This window comes from Gadus chalcogrammus, chromosome 20 (assembly GCF_026213295.1).
Source record: "Gadus chalcogrammus isolate NIFS_2021 chromosome 20, NIFS_Gcha_1.0, whole genome shotgun sequence".
Classification (NCBI taxonomy): Eukaryota; Metazoa; Chordata; class Actinopteri; order Gadiformes; family Gadidae; genus Gadus; species Gadus chalcogrammus.
Window position 1 is genome coordinate 10,862,575 of NC_079431.1, and position 12,758 is coordinate 10,875,332.

Here is a 12,758-nt window from a genome sequence, read left to right on the forward strand (position 1 = left end):
ACAAGCAAACAATTTATATTGTAGAAAATGAGGAATGCAGCAGTGCAAACTAGTTTAGGCAAAAATCAACTTTCCCATTGACATCTGGATCACCTCATTTAAAAGTTAAAAAAAAAATCTGGATATTTTGTTGTTATTTTGATGGATGCTTTTAATGAGACCATCAAACTATGAAGCATCAAATTAGAAACTAAAAAACTACAAAAAATGCACATCACCTACTTACCTACAAATTGGTTCATTGAGGCCTGTAATGACAAAGGGTAAACATTCAGATGCCATGATGCTGTCATTTCATTACTCTCATGAATTGAGTGCGGAGTTGAGGGAGCTAGCTTGGGGAAAGCAGGGGCCAGGACACATCATGTCACATGCTTTCAAGGACATCAGGATGCGTTGACATACATCAAGAGCCCACCTGAACCCACTCACCAATATGCACATAATTGCACAAACAGACACACAAACACACACACACACACACACACACACACACACACACACACACACACACACACACACACACACACACACACACACACACACACACACACACACACACACACACACACACACACACACACACACACGTGCGCTAAAGACAAACGTAAACCCATATGCCACAAATCTAAATGTACACACCTTTAGTGTGTGTGTACATGTGTATGCGTGTGTATGTGTGTGTACGTGTGTGTGTGTGTGTGTGTGTGTGTGTGTGTGTGTGTGTGTGTGTGTGTGTGTGTGTGTGTGTGTGTGTGTGTGTGTGTGTGTGTGTGTGGTGCATGTGTGTGTTGTGTGTTTGTGTGTGTGGGCACACTTTCAGGACAGATGGCCTTTTCCTCACAATTCAGTTTGGAAGTGACAAAGGATCAGGGATTACAGCTCAGAGACTTTTATTGAATTGTGAGGTGTGTACGTGTGGTTGTGTGTGTGTGTGTGTGTGTGCGTGCGTGCGTGCGTGTGTGTGTGTGTGTGCGTGTGTGTGTGTGTGTGTGTGTGTGCGTTTGTGTCAGTATGTATGTGTGCATGATGCCTTTGACGCAGGTAAAATGAAAGTGAATTGCTTTCCCTTTCTCCCATTCTCTCTGTCTCACTCAATTTGGATTTCAAGGCGGGTTTATTACATTGCCAAAATCAACTATATATAGTGCAAAAGGAAACATTCACTGTGATAAAAACAACATGAGCTAATAATGAGAGCTAATACAATACAATACGATAACAACTGTGGGCCTCAAACTTCATTGTGTTGCTTGCCATTTCTGATCATGGACTGGGACTGCAACGTACTGGGACTGGGCCCCCAGTATGAGGCACAGCTTAGAACCATTGGGCAGGTTGGGAACCTGGCAGTTGCCATGATCAGCATGTATCAGCCTGCTTGTTTTTGTGTTTCAATGGGTGATATCATAAGCCGAGGCTGAGAAAGGGTCATGAGTTGTGGAGCTATTCCGGTCGACGCAATGCATTTTCGTTTCTGTTACTTGGCCACCTGACGGTCTTCGACGCGAGAAGAACGAGAAGAATAAATCTGGAAATATTTGAGGATCAATTTGACAAAGCAGTATTGGATAAGGGACGGATATCGGTATCCCTCTATCCGAAGTCTCTCCATTTCTCTCTCAAACTCGGTCCGTGTATGTAACTGAAACGGAGATCACTTCCTCCCAAGGATGCTCAGAAGTCCCTCCCCCTCCCTCACCAATAGCACACATTTGGAGCACCCCATTCCAGGTGTTCTGTTTTGAGACGAGACCGCCTTGGAACGATGTAAGGATGAGCCGGTGTCTCCTGTAACACCAGGGAGAAGGGTTTAAGGTCAACACCAGCCGAGTGAGGGGAGTGTGGCATTGGCCCTGAAGGGCTTTGTCGAGATAAGAGTAATGTCACGGTTTCGACAAGTGTTACCAAAATTGTATGCCCCTCTTTAATGTTCTGAAAAATGAATAAAAATCTGCGTAATTCCGCCCTGTTCCTGCATTGTTCATAGCTTGCCTCTGGACTGGAGTGTGTGTGTGTGTGTGTGTGTGTGTGTGTGTGTGTGTGTGTGTGTGTGTGTGTGTGTGTGTCCGCTGTTTTTCTATCTGCATCTTATTATGGCCGCGGGGGCCGGCAAACTGACAGTCACATGACCAGGCTGGGGGCGGGGCTGAAGACTCCCTGGACTCAGGATGTCCTCAGTTCACCTACATATTCTCTCTCTCTCTCTCTCTCTCTCTCTCTCTCTCTCTCTGGATCTCTCTCTCTGCTCACAGACCCGTTGCAGATGGTTCCAGGATCTGGGTTTACACGGCCCTCTCTCCTGCCTTGCAAGGAGGAAAGGAAGGGGTCAGCGTTGAGGGGGTGGGGGAGAGGGGGCGTTGCTGGCTGAGCAGGGTGATGACATCACTGCCCTCCATCCACCTCCAGCTGGGTCTGAGCCCTGAAAGGCTGACCACAAATAAAACTCTCTCTCTCTCTCTCTCTCTCTCTCTCTCTCTCTCTCGTTTTCTCTCTCTCTCTCTCTCTCTCTCACTCCCCCCCCCCCCTACACACCGTCGTTGGTTCACCTATTTTCTTTTAGTTACCAGGTTGTGAGCATTGCCGTAAGAAGCCCTAACTTAAGCTGACACTTCAATGAACGTGAAGTTGTTCATGCAGAGATACAGAGATTCATAATTCAAAATATATATTTTGGCCGCCTGAAAACGATAAATAGGATTCTCCATCATTGATGATCTGTGGCCGGAGCTCTGCAGAATAGTAAGAGGTGAGTCAGATGAGTAGAGAATACATTGGGGCGTCTATGGTTCTGCTGAAGCTCCCTCTGTGCAGTCTGCGGACGCATTGGTTGTGTAGCAAATCACAGCACACCAAATGAGCAAAATGGCGACGATCAAGGGAAATAACAAACCCTTTTGATATACCGGTGATTATATATGTGCTATGAACCAGGCTGTGTGAGGTGTATTATAATACGACACCATGATTTCCAGCACTGGTTGAAGGTATGAAATAACTACACCGTGGCCTCGGTTTAATGACTTGCTCCTTTTAATTACAACTGCTCTCTATTAACAGGTCAAGCCCACCTGTCACATACACACACTTCCACACACCCTTACAAACACCCATACAAGCACACATATAGATCTACGTAAAGAATGTCTCTTTAAAAAAAGCCAAGGATTTCCACCGTTTTTGAGCTGGGCTTTATAAGCATTCACAGACAGAGAGGAGACCATAAAAAAAAAAGGCAAGCAGGATAAAGATGGGAAGCCGAGAGATAGATAAGGTGGGAAGACATGCATTTAAAATACATAAGGGGGGGTGCAAGTTGGAAAGAGCCGGTAAGCGACAGGAGGAGTGATAAAGGGGTCGAGACGGATGGAGTATGAAGACACGCCCGGCCTCGTGGCAGGAGATTTATTGCCGGCGTACATCACCACAGCAGACTTGTCGGCCGGGCGGCTTTACGAGCCCCTCTAAAGGGCGGGGGGGGGGGGGCAAGTCGAGCTCAGACGAGACAGGGGGGCTTATAGACGCCCCGATAAGGGCAGATGCGGCAGGAAGTGAGCTCCTTTAGTAATGAGCTGATAGCCGTAAGCTTGCGCGCTCCCCCTGCCACCACCTCATAAGGGTTAAGGTGATAAAAATGTCCCCTGGAAAAGACACATAATTCACCTGGCTCAGATCCACAGCGTGCTAAATCAAACCCGGGATCAGGCGTTGGGATTATATTGCCAATGTGCAAAATGTTCATCAAAAGAAGGAGACGCTTGTCACTTCTTGTTCACGGTTGCGGTTGGTATGTTTAGATTTCAATGAAAAATGGGATATGACACAAATGTTATGTTTAACCATAACCATACGATATTGAGCCCCAGGACTAGCCTGATGATTAGAATCGTTTTATTGTTAAAGCAACCAAAACAGGACACAGTACTCATGATCTTTAGGGTATTTCTTCCTTATAAGGAAATAAGACGAACACCTTGTGTTTGTTGATTCACTTAAAACGGCAAACCCATAAAACTTCTGAATCAAATCATCGTAGGCTATAACATCATGTGTTAGCCATCCCCCCCTGAGGTAAACCAAAATAACTGCTTTTGAACTGTGACTACTAAGAAACAAAATGACAACTGTTTGCAGTATTTCGTATGCGGCTTCATGAATACAGAGCAGGGAGGCAAGGCAAATTCCAATGCGGATGCACATTCAGCCGTACGGCAGCGGTCGTCAGCCCTGCCGGTATCCCAGCACCACGTCGTAGATCTTGCCCGTGTAGCGCACTTGGACCTGGGTGAACCCGGCCGCGTCCAGGAGCGCCCGGTACTGGGCGGCCGTGCGCTCCCGTCCCTCCGTCTGCACCAGCATGTTGAGGGAGTAGAGCTGGGCCGTGAGGGGCCCCGAGCCGTCCTCCAGCAGCAGGGCCTCCACCAGCAGCACGCCGCCCCCTGGTGGAGGGGGTCGAGGGGAGACAAGGTGTGGTTTTTAAACATATTATACCACTAGGTGTGATGGGATTAGCCGTTACAAGCCGCTTTCAAAATCTGCCTCTTCTCAGATCACAAGTGGGCGTGTCCACCTAGATGTGTGACGGATAGATGAGCCATGTTTTCTACAGGCACCTTACAGTCCCAGGGTATGGCTGGTGGACTGATCTATCCAGCACACATCTAGGTGGACACGTCCACTTGTGATGTCAGAAGAGGAGGCTCCAAAACGGCTTGTAACGGCTAATCACACTCACTCCTGGTGGTATAATATCTCACCTTTAAAGGTGGTAAGAAACGGGAAGTGAGTGCGACCAATCTCCGATATTACGATGTCCCCACCCCCTGCAACAATTACGATATTTTGTTTTGTTTTACGAATGAACTCTTCGGCCGTTAGGGCTCGGCCATCATGGATTTACACACAGCTGGTGACGCGGCCAAGTGAGTAGGTGAGCACTGTCGGTACAAAGTTGTCTATACATAGACTACAGAGACATGGAATAAACAGGGGAAACATAGGAATGATCAAAGCAAGAAGCGGGGGTGTTTCTGCATTGCCCCAGGGTATATAGTGTATGAAGGTTACAGGAATGCATTACTCACATTTACATTTAGGGCATTAAGCAGACTCTTTTAACCAAAGTGACTAACAATATGTACATCTGTAGGAGAAGGAGAAACAACAATATATCGCTGTCGCTACAGTAAAGATGTTCATAGAAACAAGTGCCAAGCACTTGCAATCATTAGGTTTACCCATTCCCCTTATACAAGAAAGATAGCTAGGATCAATGCTACACAGTGCTAAGTACTACTTTTAAGTGCCAGGACGTACAACAAACAACACAAAGTGAATAAGAGGGGTGGAGGAGGGGCAGCAGCGCGTAAGGAGGGAGTCCAGGTTCACTCTAAACCAGTGCATCTTGAGTCTCTTGCGGAAGCTGGTGAGCGACTCTGCAGTCCTGACATGGGCAGGGAGCTCGTTCCACCCTTGCGGTGCCAAAACAGAGCCGAGTCGTGACAATGTTTGCTTGCTCTTAGCGATGGCGGTACCAGACGTCCAGCTGAGGTAGTAGAGCGGAGCGCTCGAGCTTGGGTGTGCGGTCTGACTAATGATCCCGAGGAAGGCAGGGGCAGTTCCGTTGACTGCCCGGTAGGCCAGTACCATTGTCTTAAATCTGATGCAAGCTACTACAGGGAGCCAGTGGAGGTCCCGGAAGAGGGGCGTCACATGGGAGAAATTTCGCTGGTTGAACACGAGGCGTGCCTGAGTGTTCTAGGAAGGTTTGATCGCGGCGGCAACGAGTCCAGCCAGGAGCGGGTTGCAGTATTCGAGGAGAGAGATGATGAGCGCTTGGACTAAGAAGTGAGCTGCTTCCCTCGTGAGTAAGGGCCAGATCCTGCATATGTTGTCGAGGGCAAATCTGCAGGATTTGTTCGTGGTGCAGCCTAGATGATGGTCCAGTACCACACCGAGGATTCGCTTACTTAATTTGTAAACTTGTCGGGACCCACCCACATCCAGTCAAATTTTCTTATCTATGTCTATGTCTGCATGTGTGTTTGGTCAAATCAAAATATGTGGGATACATTCTGCATATTGTGCGTCTAAACACATGTGCACACGTGTTCGCATGTGCATCCCCCCCCCCCCCCCCCCCCCCACACACACACACACACACACAAACATACACACACAGACCTGGCTTGCAGGCTTGGTGGACCTTCGTCAGCAGCTCAATGCAGCGTTGATCAGTCCAGTCGTGGAGGATCCTGGACATGATGTAGAGGTCACCTTCTGGCAGGGGGTCTGTGAAGAAGTCTCCTATGGGTTCCCCCCCCACACACACACACGCACAGACACACACAAACACACACCCACAGACACAAACACACAAACACCCACAGACACACACACACACAGACACACGCACAGATGCACACACCCCAATACCATAGACACCACACACAATTGGTATCTAAACTTCAACAATGAAACCCATTCATCCACAACTCAATCAGACTTTTTCAGATTGATGGATAACAATTCAAAATAACCAAGCAGTTTGAAATGCTTGCTGGGTTTACTCCTATTTTTATGGTTATACATACTAGGTAAAAGTGTTGGCTGCACTGGAGAGTTCCAGAGTGCCTATTAACGTTCCATTCAAAGGCAAAGTGACTGATTACCTACCCTCATGGAACCCTATCCTCTGGTTGCCGTCTGTGACAAAGTGTTGCCGGGAAACTTGCACCACTTTTGGAAGGTCAAAGATAGTCACGGTGCTCTCTGGGTAAGCTGACGTGAAGTGCTTAGCAAATGCCCCGCTGCAGCCTGTGAGAGGAGGTAGGATGCTGCATTACTCAAAATGCGCACACCCATACAAGTTTTGCAAATACAACCCAAGATATGTATTTTTTCCGGAACCCGATGCTTTATAGATATTGAGGTCAGAATAACAAGTTGGGACTTGGCAGGAAATCTACTGACAGACAGAAAGCCTTAGGGAGACTCCAGGAGATGAAGCTAGACGATAAACAGGAGGGCATGGGTGAAATATATTCTGTTTAGTATCCTCCACAATCCTTTTGCCTGTACTAGCATAAAGCTGCACCATTGTTTTCATCACTCATCTAGCCTATGTATATGATGATGTGTGTGTGTGTGTGTGTGCGTGTCCGTGAGTGTGTGTGTGTATGTGTGTGTGTGTGTCCGTGTCCGTGTGCGTGTGTGTGTGTGTGTGAGTGTGTGTTCGCGTGTGTGGCCCCGGTGTGTCTTTATGTTGCAGCTAATGGAATTGGAGCACATTCACTCCTCCGTCTTTGGCTTGGTAGAGGACGGGTATCAAAGCCCAACAAACCAGAAATATAGCCATGCTTCCTGGACATCACAACCAAAAATAATCAACCTTGATCAGTTGTGGGACAGAATACAAAGACATTCACCCCAAAAACAATCACAGCCACCTGAGACCCGTTAGAAATGTTGGAAGTCTTTCAACTCTCTCCCCCGACGACCAATCATCTTTGGATGTGTTGTTGAGAAACTTTTCACAAGGGCTGACGGGTGGATTGCAAGACAAGAGGTTGTGGCGGGATGGACACATGGATAGGATTTAAATAACATTTGAACATAAGTTATGCTATCATTTTAACCATGTGATTGTATCGATGGAAACAGACGGAACACACGTAGCCATGGCACTCCAGGGGTCAAGACAGTGAAGTGACGATAAGGAACGTGCAGCGACAGACCCCCTAGGATTCACCATGACAGGTTGAAATAGATAAAGGCACTCGGGCGGAAATTGAGATGAGGAGACCGCGATAGATGGATAGATTGCGCCTAATTGTTCTAAATGGCTATATGAGTCAACTGCACTTGATTTGGGAGATAGACTAACAGGCCGCTGCCACCCCCCACGCCCCCTCTTATCTGCCAACGCTTAGCAGCAGGTGTGCACGCAAACAACAGATGCTGTGTGAGAGACAAAGTCACAGTAGGGACACTGTACCGTGTGCCCCCCCCCCCCCACACACACACACACACACACACACATGCACGCACACTTCAACCCCCCCCCCCCACACACACACACACACACGCTCAAACATGCACACACAGTTTAATGAATACACTGCCGTATGCAGAGTATTAAGTGCACCTACAAACTTAGGATTTTTTTCCTCTACCTCCCCCCCACTCTCCCCCCCCTCCCCCTGCTCCTCGTTCTCCTCCTCTCACCTCCTTCACCCGAGGTCTCAGAGGCCATTAGACACCCTCTGAAACACCTTTCATTCAACGTCACTTTCGCAGCGTGAGGTTTGGCCAGTAGTTCTCGGCCGCCCCGGTCCATATGTGCGTGCAGGAGTGAGCGGGAAGAGGGGGAGGAGAGGGGTGACAGGGAGACAGATAGATGAGGAGGGAGAGGAGGAGAGAGAGAGAGCAAGAGCGAGAGAAAGAGAAAAAGGGAGGGACTGAGAGAGAGAGAGAGAGAGAGAGAGAGAGAGAGAGAGAGAGAGAGAGAGAGAGAGAGAGACACACACACACGCACACACACACAGAAAGACAGAGAGACAGAGACAGAGACAGAGAGAGCGAAGAAGGGAGAGAAAGAGCTAGAGAGACACACAAGGGGACTATAATCAGAACCCAGGAGAGATGACTTTTAACAGGCAGACTGTGGCGCTACAGCTCCCCCTAGTGGACAACCCCAGCCCTCAATTTTCTCTCTATGGTCTGGGTAAAATTCACTCCTTTAGTCGAAATATTAAATAATTGTCTTTATAAACGTAAGCTAAAAGCTAACTAAATCCAACCTGACCAACAACCACAGACACACAAACACTGCATCCAGTATAACTCAGTTTGTTTTTGGTGGTGTGAAGACGCAATCACAAAGGGAGTAGGGAAGTCATCTGCTTGCTAATAATGCAATCATTTCCTATTAGGCAATGTCAATTTGTGTTATGTGGTATTTTTTGTGTTGTGCACAATCACAGCCTGCATTGCTGCTGTTTCGACTCTGTAGAATCGCTTTGAATCGTGTTAGTCCCTGGTCTTTAGCGCAGCTCTTCTCTGAGCACTTCATGAGGCAGGAGTGAATGAGGCACAATCCACTGCTAACACTTTTAAAAGTAGATTGCATTTTCCTAAATCAATTGTTGGTGGGTGTTTGGGTGGGGGGAGCCATCGTCTTTATTGAGCTGGGTGCCATCAGCTGATTGCATATTAATCCTGAGCTAAAGGGCGAGACCATCCCATTGCCATTAGGAGAGGAGAGGAGCCCGGAGGTGTGTTGGTCAAATCCTGATTAAGTGTCGGGTTAAGTCAGAGCCTTCTTTGCTGATGAGTGACTTTGTTCCTGGGGACGTTTACGCTCACATATCTATTGTAAGAAAACCCCCACTGCCACCCCCGTTTGTCATTAGGATGCCTTTCCCATTGTCTTTGAAACTCAAATCGCCGCACTCTGCACAGGGGTGTGCTTTGGGAAAAAGTTAATGGTCGTATAAAGACCCAATACAAGTCAAAGGTGGGATGTTTGCTGTGCATGGTTGCAATCTGTATGTTGCCCAGCTGTCTCTAAATGTTAATGGTTTTGAACCCTCAACCTTATTCTAATTGGATCGCACATGTATAATCCCACACAGACACAGACACACACACGCACATACGCACAAACACACACACACACACACACACACACACACACACACACTAACTTACCTCCAAGGTCGTATACACTCCTGAAAGGTGAAAGGTCAAAGGCTGTAACCACATCTCTCCCACAGATGTTCCAGATGGAGTTCATTAGATGCATGAACTTGACCATCTCCTCGTCAGATCTAAACACACACACACACACACACACACACACACACACACACACACACACACACACACACACACACACACACACACACACACACACACACACACACACACACACACACACACACACACACACTTTTGTCTGTCTTTTGTTTGTCTTTAACAATAAGAAACAACATTTTAAAAGGTCAGCACACAGTGGCAGGCTCATGGGGAAGTTGACAGGCGGATGTAAACTATCAGACGATGTGTACTTTCTCCAAGCGTGCATCCTGTTACCCTGCAGAATAATAAAGAGATAAAGAGATAAGGCACATGCCACATGATAGGACACCCCCTTAGCATGGGAAGAAACCTCATCAAGGGAAGAAACCTCATCAAGGGAAGAAACCTGAAGAAGGAACACAGAAAGACGGATCCGTCCTTCGTTGGGTGGGAAGGAGTGCATTAGGGGCCAAAAGAGGCAGCTATAATAGCAAAGACAAGCAACAAAGATTTTATATTCTATAAGTAATGAGCTCCAAATCAATCATAAATGTCTGGCCACCCTAAAGGAGTGATCCTCATCTGCGTGCCTGCTGTCAATCCAGCTTGTGGTACCCCATGTGCACATTGCAAATATAGTCTCTACAGCTTCCCAACCTCCCCCTCTCTCCCCAGGCTGTTTCCAAGTCTTTGCACGCTCGCCGTCTTCCGTGCCCTTGTAATAGTTTCTATCATTCCCCCGAGTCCCTTCTATGAGTGTGGGTGGGCGGGAAAGAAGAGAGGGAGCAAAAGATGAAGGAGTCGTGATGGAACGCAGATAGACACACCGGGGAAGAGCTTATGTTCACCAGAGGTGTGGACCGGGTGAGTGGGCGTTAATGTGTATGCGTGTGTGTGCTTGTCGAGCGTGTGTGTGCGTGTGTTTGGTCGATCATGAGTGTGTGTGTGTGTGTGTGTATGTATGTGTGTGTGTGTGTGCCTGCACGCTTGCGTGGGTGCTTGAACGTGTTTGTGTGTGTGTGTTTGGTCGAGCATGTTTGTTTGTTTGTTTGTGGGTATGCGTGCACGCCTGCGTTATGTGTGCATGCATGTATGTGTGTTTGTTTGTGTGTGGTCGAGCATGTGTGTGTGTGTGTGTGTGTGTGTGTGTGTGTGTGTGTGTGTGTGTGTGTGTATGCATGCACGCTTGCATTCAAGTGTTAGTATGTGCATGTATGCGTGCTTGCGTATGTGTGTGTGTGTGTGTGTGTGTGTGTACAATGAATGAGGACAACCTACCGGTAGAGCGCTTCAAACAGGTCTTCGGAGTTGACGCCAAAAGCCTTCTCATATTGGTTCCTCCCCTCTCTGGAGACACAGCACATTGCGGGCATCAAACTGCATTCTCAATCCCCTTCAACCTCTGCTGTCACAGCCAATCTCCTCCTTCCTATCTTCCCCATGCTGAGAGGGCGATATGCGGTTAGATTTAAAATGCCCAAAAATAGATGAATGGCAACTCAATGGGGAATGTGGAAGACCTCTTTTTCCCCTTCGCTCTGCCACCTGTTAGATGCATTTGAACCTGTTTCCACACGAGAGCACTGTTTCCTCTAAAAAAAAATATATATATATAGACAGTATGTTCAAAATACCAAAGTAATACAGAACCTTGCTGCAGAAAGGCTGTCAGGACAAAAACAGACCTAAAAGGGCTGGGAGACATTCAGGTTCAAAGAGAGAGCTCCCGGTACCTGACGGCGTCGGTTAGGTGGGACCAGCACTGGTAGATGGTTCTGGAGCTGTACTGGATGGAGTGGTACAGGGTCACCGGGCTGGACTGGGTCAGGTAGCGGCTTGCGTCCACTGTGTTATAGTACACTAAGAGAGGGCCGCGAGGGGGAATGATTCAACCACAGCCTCTGGGTCTACAGGTTACGACACGTTAAGACGAATCCCAAGGGGGAAATGTTACCATCATAATTGGTCGGCCAAAATAAAATGTGAATACAGAGAATGGCTGCAGACTAAGACTAAGTAGCCTAGCACGGCTTGAAACACGGTTTTGAACACATGAATACATTCATGTGTAATGGAATCTAACTCCAAGGCAAAGAGTGCTTTAGAGCGATGATAGATGTTCACCTGTAGATCGGCAAAAATCACAAAGTAAGCGTAGTGTGTCTTTATCTCAGAGCACAGGTAAACTCATAAAAATATATAGGAGTGAGTGAGTGAGTGAGGATGCGTGTTGTGTGTGCGTGTTTGTGTGTGGAGGCCCACCTCTTCCCTGCTCCTGCTGCTGAGCTGTCAGCAGCTCAAGGCCGGTGCAGGCGTCCAGGAGCCTCTGTGTCCCGTCCAGACTGGCTCCTATGGCCTGCGATACCTCCTCTGCAGACAGGGGGCTCTGGGACCCCAGCAGCAGGTCAAACACCCCCAGCTCACACGCTGTGAACAGGGTCTAACAACAGGGTGGGTTCAATAGCAGGTTTTATTCACTTCAAGTAAATCTCTCAGGAACATTGAGCAGACAACTTCAAGAATGTTTATTGAATATTTGTGTTAAAAAAAAGCTGATGTGAAGTTATTGTTAACCTATATTCAATTTTGTAGAGCAAATGATCAGGTAATTGCCAACAATGACATGTGGATATGGCCAGCATGCCATTCACCAAGTCTAACTCTGGAGCAATCCTACCATCAAAGGGAAAGGGACCTACTTTAGGTACACTTCTTAGAGGAAGATGGCTAACTACTGTTTCGATAGAACAACCCCATTTTTCACGGAACAAGCGCACCATTAAAAAACATCCAATCAACGTCTATGAAAGACCAAAAGAGTACTTATCCTTACCTTGGAGACTAGGAAGCCTTCCATGTAGTCCAGTATCTTTCTAGGGTAACTCGTGGCTCCAGTGGACAGAGCCATTGCCGATGAAGGTGTGTCTGAGGAACTGGCCATGGTTATACTTGGGAGA

General features: G+C 47.6%; 1 protein-coding gene across 1 annotated transcript; it reads right to left on the reverse strand.

Annotated features, from left to right (window-relative positions):
* Window positions 1–4,200: 4,200 nt before the first annotated feature.
* On the reverse strand, window positions 4,201–12,697 carry asmt (acetylserotonin O-methyltransferase). The gene is made up of 8 exons (XM_056580264.1): window positions 12,635–12,697; window positions 12,064–12,241; window positions 11,535–11,661; window positions 11,080–11,148; window positions 9,712–9,830; window positions 6,676–6,816; window positions 6,184–6,306; window positions 4,201–4,439 (listed from the first exon to the last, which is right to left on the reverse strand). The coding sequence occupies exons 1-8, from the start codon at window positions 12,656–12,658 to the stop codon at window positions 4,222–4,224; spliced, it is 999 nt and encodes a 332-aa protein (XP_056436239.1). The 5' UTR covers window positions 12,659–12,697; the 3' UTR covers window positions 4,201–4,221.
* Between the last annotated feature and the right edge of the window lie 61 nt (window positions 12,698–12,758).

Excerpts from the sequence above, each read along its gene's own strand:
- asmt (XM_056580264.1), bottom strand. The coding sequence starts at position 12,658 with ATGGAAGGCTTCCTAGTCTCCAAG. Across the intron at positions 12,242-12,634 it reads AAGGCTTCCTAGTCTCCAAG|ACCCTGTTCACAGCGTGTGA; the intron begins GTAAGGATAAGT and ends CCCTGTTGTTAG. Across the intron at positions 4,440-6,183 it reads CCACCAAGCCTGCAAGCCAG|GGGGCGGCGTGCTGCTGGTG; the intron begins GTCTGTGTGTGT and ends CCCCTCCACCAG.